This window comes from Sinohyriopsis cumingii, chromosome 9 (assembly GCF_028554795.1).
Source record: "Sinohyriopsis cumingii isolate HCF-2022 chromosome 9, ASM2855479v2, whole genome shotgun sequence".
In the NCBI taxonomy this organism is placed as follows: domain Eukaryota; kingdom Metazoa; phylum Mollusca; class Bivalvia; order Unionida; family Unionidae; genus Sinohyriopsis; species Sinohyriopsis cumingii.
Window position 1 is genome coordinate 41,986,852 of NC_142969.1, and position 11,044 is coordinate 41,997,895.

Genomic DNA, 11,044 nt, shown 5'->3' on the forward strand with positions numbered 1-11,044 from the left:
TCTGTCTCTGTTGGCATCGTCTGTTGTGGCTGTGCAGGCCTATACGTGAGTGACAGTCCCTATTGCAGTTGGTGCAGACATACTGGGAAGTCTGCGTTACTGTGGTTGCTGCCGCGTTCTTCTTTCTCTTACGTTTCTCTGCCGCCAACTGGCCTCTCCTCGCATCAGCGACTGATATGCCATTGTTTACCGTCAGTCTCCAGGTGCCTCGGTCCTCAGCCAGCTCTTCCCAGCCATCGGGTGAAAAGTTGCATGCCTTCATGTCCCTCTTGCATACATCCTTAAAACGGAGTGAGGGGCGGCCGACTCTTCTCATGCCAGTGGCCAGCTGTCCATATAGGATGTCCTTTGGCAGCCTTCCGTCCTCCATGCGTCGGACGTGTCCCAGCCATCGAAGGCGGCGTTGGCTCAGCAGGAAGTACATGATGAGGGTACTTGCACGCTGCAGGATCTCGCTGTGTGGAATACGGTCTTGCCAGCTGATTTTCAGGATGCGTTTTAGGCACCGTATATGGAAGGAGTTGAGCCGGCTTTCTTGCCTCATGTAGGTACTCCAGGTCTCACTTCCATATAGAAGGGTGCTGAGAACGCGGGCCTGGTAGATTCGGACCTTGGTGTGCTCTGTCAGCGCGTGGTTTTCTCACACCCTCTTCGTTAATCGAGTCATGATGGTGTTTGTCTTTCCAAGCCTTCTGTCCAGCTCCATATCAATCGAGAGAGTGTTGCTGATGGTTGACCCCAGGTAGGTAAAGTTGTTGACTGCTTCCAGGGTGATACCGTTGATTTTGATGGAAGGGGCAATGGTGGTATCTTGCACGCTGACATTTGTTTTCTCCAAGCTGATGGTGAGACCAAACTGCATGCAGGCATCAGTGATCATCACTCATACACATATAGATTATTATGCAGACAATCTCACATCTATACCATCGCACACACACATGCGCCAAGGGAGGAGGAAAAACCCGGAGAAGAACCACAGATACAAGGAAACCTACTTAAAAAGTTTTCATACATACCCACGATGGCCGAGCCCGAGACTTGCACCCACGCGGACTGAAGTGTGACGTCAATGATCTGTAATGGCGAGAACCTTAGACCGCTACAACACCTCTGTTGTGAAAAAATTATTCACGAGCACGGTGCTATCTATCCACTGATGTAAGCTTCTATTATAGTCAAAAGGCTGCGGATTGGTATTCCGAAAGAATTATATATCCGATAATACAATAGCTACTGTATCACCTTATTCGTACCTATCGATGAGCTGTTGTTATTCCGCCAAGGTTTTATGTATTTTGTTAGTTACCCGCTATACAGTCATTAATATTTGATGTGCATTTCTTACTATGTGATTTAATAAAATAAAATCTTCACATGCTTCGCAAACTTCAATATGTGATGCGGAGATGCTTTATTATTTGATATGGTTTAATAGGTTAGAAAGGAAAATTCTTTGCAATTCAACCATAACTGTTTTGTCGCAGGGGTTGAATTACATATAGTATGGTTGCACAGTACCTACGTTTTACACGTTCCTTGCATTTATTTACGAACCCTCTCGGATGACGTCTTAGGCAGCCATATTGGAATAAAGGATGCAATATAGTAAGGTTTATATCACAATTCAAACAAATTAATTTCATTTCAATAAAAAAAATTGTAAAACATACATCAGTAGAACAGGTGTAAACGTAGCACACACCGTATGCCAAAATGGAAAGTTTGAAGTCGAAAGAAAAAGAACGGAAGAAAAACTGAATTGTTGCTTTAACATCGTATTGGCTACATAATGGCTAGGAAAGGGGAGTTAATTTTATTTCCCTTAGAGACAACAGGAAAGTCGACCAGGTGGTTAGAAAGTAATCAAGCCGGTGGTTTGTTGGGTTGTTGTTTTTTTCTTCTTTGTTTTAATTTTTTTTTCTTCTTCACTTTTGCATTAGCCGTCATATCGCAGCATTCAACCTTTCGCTTTTTCATGACGCAGTTTCAGTTTAGATTTCTACAGCTGTCTTATGATTAGCTTTCATCCATTACTGATAGGGAGGTTTCTTTGGGTATTTGAGCACGTTCAGGCCGATTCGTACAGCCCTAACACATATCACTGAAACATCGTTAGTGCACGTGATAATTGAGGCTTGCTAAATGCAAATGTTTGCAGATTGCACATGGATTCCAATTCGCCTATCTTACTTACTCCGGCAGTCTCAACTTTGCAAACTGCATACGTCCTCTGACGTCATATTCGCATTATTATGAAGTTTGGGAGCTGTTTATATACATGTTAAACTATACCAAGGATACCTGCATGAAATTTCCAACATGTTAAAAACTAGGTCATTAAAAATGTTTGCCATTTTTAAAAGCTTAACTGCTCTTTAAGTATGATTTCTGAAAGATTAGTTTTAAGACTGGGAACGAATTAATCAGTTCCAAACGTCGTACTAATGTAAGTTGCATTCTACTGTGTCACACTGACCGTACTGCCTGCTTCTGCTGTACCGACAGAAAACAACTCCTTCAAATATTTTTTTTAAATACACTTGTATCACTTGTATCATTCTCTCTCTCTTTCTCTCTCTCTCTCTCTCTCTCTCTCTCTCTCAGAAATGCTTCATGCGACACACTCATGATGGGTCTTGCGAGCGTTGCATTTAGTTGTTAATTTTCAGTTTGAGAAAGCAATAGGTTGGGCTGTGCCATCAAATGAGATTCAATACTTTCATTCCAAAAGCAATAAAGAACACCAAATAAGAAAAGAAATTTAACACAGACTTTGAATTGTAGTGGTGACGGGAATATATCACAGAGTTGTTTGTTTGTTTGTTTGTTTTTGTTTTTCTTAACTCCTCTGTTAGTGGTATACACACAAATCAATTAATTAAATGCATGATTTGTACTCGCGTCTAGTTCATCTTTGTATTTTATTCGGAAAACATATAACTTCCTATTTTGTCTGTGGCCCGTCACAATGAAATTCTCCCCGTTTGGCTGGAAGGTCAAGGCCACTGGATCTAGGGGAACTCCTGACTGAAAGATCTGAATCAGCCGTCCGTCTGGAGAGAGCTGGTGAATACTGAGTGACATGTATCCTACAACGTACACATTATTTTCTGGGTCGAGATCAATACCAAGAGGAATATTCAAATCTTTGTGTTGGTACTTAAAGTAGACCCTCCCATCCAGACCATAACAGTAGACGGTGTTGGTTCCTGAACAAGAAATATATACTCTATCCTTGGTAGAGTTGACAGCCAAGTAGGTGTGGAAGAATTTGTCTGTGACGTCTTCTGAGTCGTTTATCTCAAAATGAGACAGCTTTTTCCCATCGCTAGTTTGTATTACACTCCAGCAGTACTTTCCATTGAGCTTTCCAGAAAACACCAGATTGTCTTTGTCAAGAGCTGCAAGACCAAACACTTTCATATCCACAGAAATCATACGCGCTGAGTCGAATAAACCATCTTTTAACTTTGAAATTTGGACCAGCTTTGCTTCTGGAAAGGACAAAGCCACATCGTTTTCGCCACAAAAACATACATCCCATGGTTTTGCCGGAAGTTCCATTTGACTTGTGTAATTATTGGAAGATGTAAAAAGAAGGCATCTGTTGTTTTCTCTATCCACAAGCACGTAACTGTCACCAGCAGATGAGAAAGCAACTCCAGTATAGTGTGTGTTTCTGTCGTCTGGAGCTCGGATATCAACTACTTTGATTCTGGTAATAATGTAGTCTTCGCTGGTTACGGTCAACTGTTTGTATGGTGAGTGTATCTGGTGTTCTTGGACTGAAATTAGGCTTCCTTCTTCCTTCTGAAGATTTTCGAGCTTTTTCATTTGTTCATTAAATTCTAATGTTACATAATTCTTTTCCGAAAAGTATTTCTTTACAGATTTGGTGTAGTCCTCAAGATGGTTCTCCATTTTATTCAGTGTCAGGTAGATATTAAAGTCAGTCTTCAAACCATATGTAGTCATTGTCTCCATCAGTTTGTAGGACGTTCGTATCGAAGCTATGACAGGTTTACATCTTTCATTTTCTTTGAAGATTCTGTTGGCTTCATTGTTATATATTCTCTCACATTCCTGTCTTACTTTTGTCTCCAATTCATCAAACGTTTCGTTCAGCTTATTACGAATTCTTTGAAGCTCCTTTATCACTTGTTCCACCTGAGTTTCCAATGACTTTACATTTTCCTTGTTCGTCCTGATGAAAGTTTCTAGATGCTCCAGAAGGTTCCAAAATTGTTTCATAACTTCCTCAACTTTCCCTTGCTCTATCTCTTCTCGCGCGTGCTGCACTAAATCACGCTTGTTGAAACATCCCTTGTGGTCATTTTGACATTTGTCACAAAACAGAATTTTGTGATCCTTGCAGTAATATTCAACCTCCTGGTCACTGTGTTTGGGACAATCTGCCGTTTTAGACAGCTTAATAATATATTCTGGCTTGCTGGTGAGTTCATCTATGTTAAGAATCTCATGAGTGTTCATAGTTTTATTCGCTCTGTGGTACGTTATACACTGTTTACACAACGTCTCGTCGCATGTTAAACAGTATCCTTCTCCCTTAATGGCTTTGTCCCCTAGTTTGCAGGGGTCACAAGTAAACTCCGCTTTCTCATTTTTCACAGAAAGGAGAAAACTGGCGACGGTGTTGAGAGGAAACGCAATTGCAAGGTCAGAAGTTTTCCTTCCACTGGGATTGCATATGACTTTCTTGCAGATGGGACATTGAAAGGACTTGGCATTTTCGTCATTCTTGATTTTCTTAGAAATGTGGGATTGAAGACAACCCTGACAAAAGGAGTGAAAGCACGGCAGAATCCTCGGCATCTTGAATACCATCAGACAAAGCGGGCATTTCAGACGGTCATGTAGACGGGGTGATGCTTTCGTGGCAGCCATTTTTTTCTGTTATTATTTCTTCTGAAATTATATAAGTTCGTCGTGATCATGATAGAAATACTAGTATATGCAACACGGCTTTGTCATGCTACATCTGAAATGCAACATTTTATGCGACTAATGTTTGTAAATGATCAAAAAATCGCATAAAAAATATTTAATATGTTGTTCATATGAAAATTGTGTCTACAAAATGCTGTTCCCTTTTTGATAACTGACTTTTAGAAAAATAAATTCACCTTTAAAAAAATATAAATCTTGAAATGTCTAATTTTCGTTCACACGAGAATGTATATTTTTAGAACTGATACATACTCAATCAGAATCAGGTCTATAGATAGGAACCCGCCGATACTGAGAATGATAGTATTAGGTCGATTTTAGGGAAGGTAACTCAATCGTTCCTTCCAAAGCACACACATTTTAATTATATAATTGTTCACTATAGCTATATTCCAGCTGTCGTTGAAGACATAACAACTCTAAGCACTGAATTTGTTGTAATATGAATCACGCTGGATAATGTTTACCAGGACTTAATGAATTCATTCAAAAGGTATTCTGTGACTACACACACATACACACACACACACACACACACACACACACACACACACACGAGTGATCCATCAGTATTCCAATATCGCGCGAGGGCAACGGGGGGGGGGGGGGAGTGAAAATGAGTAATAGAGACTTTGCAATTCTTGAGACATTCTGCATGGAAGATTCACATTTATTGGAGCATTATATCAAGGGAAAAAACCAACAATAATAATAATAATAATAATAATAAAGACAATGTTTATTACTACACTACTTTAGGTGCTGTACACTGGAAAACAAACGAATTCCAGTAACCGGCGTTCCCTGCATTTCGATGACTTCATTAATATCATGCTTCCTTTACAATTTGGTTGAAAATCCAATAATTATCAAGGAATTCATTGTACGCAAGCAGAAGTGGGTCAGTATTACAATAAAGAACCATAACTCGTCTGACTATGTAGATTGCTGATAATCGACATGATCAACTGAAAATCAAGCTTCATAGGAAATTTGGTTGAAATCTAGTAACAATAAAAGGAGTTAATGAAATGGAAAGAAAGTATGTGATTTTCTCGATCATGGGCTGTATAGCTACTAAACGATGATGCATGACGTTGACAGTAGAATTCTGCCAGGGCTTCATCAATATCATTTAGCAGACTAAATTTGGTTGTAATCCAATAACAAGACAGGGATGTGTTGTACTGGAAAGAAAATGGTTGGATTTGATAATCACTGACTATGGCTCAATACATGATGACGTGGAAAGTTAACAAATTAATTTATCTACGGTATTATCAAAAGCTAACTGCTTAGCTAATCTGTTTGAAACGAAAGTGAGACGGACAGAAGTAATGAGAGACGTGCCCAGTTTGATGCTCCCTTTTATCTGCGAAACGTAGCACACAATAACGTATCTATTAAGGAGATAGCTCGAATGTCTTATATATATTCATCATTCAACTGACCCTATTTAACTCGGTTTAAAAATACTAAACAACCAATGAACTCGAGTATGCGTAGCGACCAGCCGAACTGGACACGCAAGCTGTAATTTTGTATCTGTACCTTGTAAAATAAACTGTACATTCCTCGGGTTGCACGTGGTACAGTGTAAACTGTTGACATCATTCATAATTAATAAGAATACAAAAATGACCTATTATTAGTTGAAAACTCTTCTGATCGTTTGTTAAAACAATGTATCACGCCAACAAAAATTGATATCATCTACGTAATACTGACAGTCGGTAACAAGACAGACTAAGCGGTGGCGGTTTTAGGGTGGGTGGGTTGTTTTTTAAAAAAAATTAATTTCTAATGAATATAATCAAATTAATATAAGAAATGGATCAAACGCTGTGGTCCATCACATTCACAATTGAAGATCAACAAGATTCTGAATACTACATATATTGTTCCAAGGACAGTAAGATAAGTATTGTGAAATGAACTTGTTGACTTTTTAATACTATCAGCGTGATATTTATTTTTGCATTTTACCCCTGGTCTTCGAATTTTTTATGGGTTCTGGATGGCAGAGTTGTTAAAGACACTGACCTTTACAACTCAATCATGCATCTCACCTCTATCCGCGTGATTTTAATTTCCGGCATATATGTTTGTGTGTGTGTGTGTGTGTGTGTGTGTGTTTGTGTGTGCGTGTGAGCCTGACTTTAATATGTCATCCGTGTACAAGTCATACGAAGTCAGGTGAAAGGGAAAGGTGCCTACTGCCAGTTACACGGTATACTATAAAGTCACATCCGCACGTCATGTAGATCCTTCTCCCGGGGCGGATCAAGGGCTCGAACAACATGGCCCTCGCCTACTTGTTCACGCACCCCACCCCCCACCCCCAAAAACAAAAAAATATTTTTGGACTAGCCCCTGTTCATTTACATACGTGTACACTGATTGCTTAGATCTCCAAGTGAGGGAGTGAAATCTGAAATCTTAAGTTCGCCACTTGTCCTTTGTCCGCGTGATCAATGGCCTCCTTGATAGGCGTTGCTAAGTGTCAGCGGTGCATTGTTAATAGGGTAATTGACAGTAAGATTGTGCGAGCAAATAAAATATATAATGTGTAGACTGGATTGTTTCTTACCAAAGATACCGTATATGATCTGGTGTGTTTTAGACCATATACCCAATATTTACTCTAAAGCAAAACCGAAATATGTGTACATCAGACAAAGTTCTCGTAACCTTTATCTGTACGATTGTCATGTAAACAATAGCATAATTACAATTCGTCTGTAAGGTAAAGGCAAATGCTGTCTGTCGGGTTACACGGACTGTAGATTGTACAAAGCTGAAAGAAAAATATGCACCCCTTTCCCCGGTAATGAAACACTTGAATTTAGCTGGACAGTCCTTGATTTTTGTTTTCCTTCAAATCATGGAGCATCATAACACTTGAATTTTACGAATGGAGAGTCTTACGGATACATTTGCTCTCACTTCCGTCCTTATACTTGTCAGTATCATCCTTGTACCCACTTTGATAATTTTGTACACACAATTTTTACATTGTTGGCCGTAATACTTCACTTGGCGGTGTCGTATCGCGTATCAGTGTATACATTTTAGACCTATAACAATATTACGATACAGTTTCAGCTGCATACAGCAACTGCTGCTAAAGATACATGACTTTCAAAAATTGTAACACAACGTTAACAAGTGTTTACTATGCATAAATGTCATTTGCGTTGTTTGTTTGTTGTTGTTTTTTACTATATGCTATGAATTATGTAATATTTTATTTTGTTGCTGACCTTGTCCAAAATCAAGTTCTTTATATACCAGACCAGAATCATTGATTTTTCTTTATTCTGTAAAAAAGTAATAATTAGCCAATATTTTTTTCTTCTATGAGTGTAGGTTTAATACTGGGATCATTATCAATAAAAGTAAACATATTTATCTTGCTGTAAGTCAAGGACATTTTGTTTACCATGTTCTTTATTATAATTGTATTAATAGACATTCTAATAATAATTAAGATTTTTGTAGAAATTAACTTTTGGCCCTCATCCCGGTTATTCTCTTGTGTCTTAGTTTTTTATATTTATCTTGTGTACTTGAAAAAATTATTTATTCCCATAATAACACCTGGCCAGAAATAAATTATATTGTTGTATTCAGATTTAGATTTGGGTGAAATTATTTATTGTTCACTGGAAATACAACGTGCTCATTAATATTCTTGGAAAGAGACATTAACTGAGAATTATAGTGAATTAAAACAAAGAAACCTTGAATCATACTACTGCGATTCATCAAAAGATTTGGCACATCAATACAATTCAGGCCATTGTAATATTAGTACATTAGTGACTACCGGTCACTACGAGCAAATCAACACCTTCAGCGTTGGTAGTTATTTGGAATAATACTAAAGATTATTCAGAACTGTATTCATTAGGATTTGAGTTGGGAATTCAAGGATTTGGTGGAGGCGTTTAATTCGCAATGCTAAAAGTTCTTTTTTTAAAAACTTTTTCACTAGAGAAGTAAATTGTTTGTTGAAATTTACAAAGCTTGTTGCTTCTCACTCTTTTCTATTATTTATTTTAAAACCAAATAGTTGTAACACACACACACACACACACACACACACACACACACGCTATCTGCTATGCTGAAAACCATGCGTATCAGCGTATCTAATTTAGACCCTCGACAACATTACATCCAAGTTTCAATCGAATGCAGTAACAAATGTAGTAGATGGTGATTTTGCCAAATTTTGGAACATGACAAGTATACAAATCCCAATACTAACCCAATTTAACACAATATGAATATGTTCCTGAACATAAAGTAATACAATATTTCATTTAGGTTGAGCAGCTAGCAAGCTGAGCACTTTCAAGTCAATTTTCCTTCAACTTCCTAAAATTATCTAGAAACAGTCTAATGTACATGTCAGACTGTAAAAATAAAAACTCCTCCTTAGATACGGCATGCATATTTTCATAAAATTGTTTTTAGCTATTGATAATGTCCTCACTTCCCGCCCTGGCAGAAGTTCCAAAACCAGTGGCAAAATAATGCATAAAATTTTGTTCCACTGATTTGGTAGACACGAGAATCATCATGCAAGCACTCTAAAATGAGTGCTTACATTTATATTGATAGATAATGTTCTATTCAAGGAAAAAAGAAACCAGAGTGTCAATATGTTGTATGGGCGAGGAAAAGAAAAATAGTTATATAAACGTCGAAAAGACCGTGATCGTACGGTAAATCGTTTAGATAATATTCTCTCCTGTGATTGCGGCGATAGTTCATATTGTAGAACTCAGAAAGTTTTGTGAAAAAAAAAAAAAAATCCCGGGGGTGTTAAAGAGTCTTTGATTTTTCATGCATGTGTAAATTTACAGACAGACAGACCTCCAACGAAGAACAGAGACAGACAGAGTGAATGAGAGTGAGAGTAAATAGGTACAAAAGTAGGCAGGCATTCTCTGCGTAGGCAGCACAACGGTTGGTAGGGAAATATTTGTTTAGGTAGGTATGCGAACGTGTTATGTGAATGATTATTGTGTAGTGTCTAATGACTCGCTAGCACAATCAACAACGAAAAATAAACCTTATGAATATAACGCTCCAGATAAGCGTCAGCATGTACTTATAATCTGTAAAAGATAAAAGGCACAGATTTTAAGTATTTTTAAATGGTATATACAATATACAATATTAGACCTAAATAATAACGGGCGGATGTAAGTCCTAATCACTTACCAAATATTACAACTACGTCTTGGTCACTTCACAAGTTGGCTTTCCTCAGTTCAATTCAGTTTCTCCACTGGTGTTTGTTTCTCGAAAACGTACAACACGTACCTTCAGAAATCCCGGATGTAAAAATATAACTTATTCCAGGTGATTAGTAAATGCTTGCGACAAACGCCGATGATCTGATTTAGAACGATTACTATCGGGAGAAAATCTACTGAATGACATGTAATGTATATTTCTTAACCTATCTTCGTCCTCTTTGTATTTCGTTGGCAAACTGCCACGTGTTAAGTGCTCCAAACCAAATGTCGCACACGGAATAAAATCGTAGTACAGGTAGCGTATTCAATAAAAGTAGGGGAATAAGATTAATATTGTTATTGCTACTGTCTATCATCGCCTGAGAGAAAGAGATCGAAAAAAAAAAAATAAGGTTTATAAGTGAAACCTATGAATATGGAAAGGGAAATAAATGTCACCATTGTACAATGGTTCTCTACCTCTAGTTTTCACTCATAGTTTTCTCTCATTTTTTAAAAATATACTTTTATTCGTTTTTCATCGATGGTTAGGAGAAAAGACGGTAACAACTGTACAAACAAAACATTACAAGGAATTACATGTTCCACGTGTTCTACTTTCATTTTCAGATTACCATGATATTGGCTCAGAGTCAAAAGGAACGAATGGGGTACAAGGATATGAACTGCCAAGTATGATGGCTATCAATCCTTCCTTTAGTTTTACACTAAGGACCATACATAATTTAAAATAATGATTTTTACTTTACCAGATGATCAGTGAAAGAGAGAGATACGTGGATTTCAATTAGTGTATCGTC

General features: G+C 37.8%; 1 protein-coding gene across 1 annotated transcript; it reads right to left on the reverse strand.

Moving 5' to 3' along the window:
- Positions 1-2,751: 2,751 nt before the first annotated feature.
- LOC149791624 (uncharacterized) lies at positions 2,752-10,446 on the reverse strand. Its single transcript, XM_089969230.1, has 2 exons — positions 10,207-10,446; positions 2,752-4,929 (listed from the first exon to the last, which is right to left on the reverse strand). Exon 2 carries the CDS (start codon positions 4,906-4,908, stop codon positions 2,878-2,880), a length of 2,031 nt encoding a protein of 676 aa, XP_089825356.1. The 5' UTR covers positions 4,909-4,929; positions 10,207-10,446; the 3' UTR covers positions 2,752-2,877.
- Between the last annotated feature and the right edge of the window lie 598 nt (positions 10,447-11,044).

Excerpts from the sequence above, each read along its gene's own strand:
- LOC149791624 (XM_089969230.1), bottom strand. The coding sequence starts at position 4,908 with ATGGCTGCCACGAAAGCATCACCCCGTCTACATGACCGTCTGAAATGC.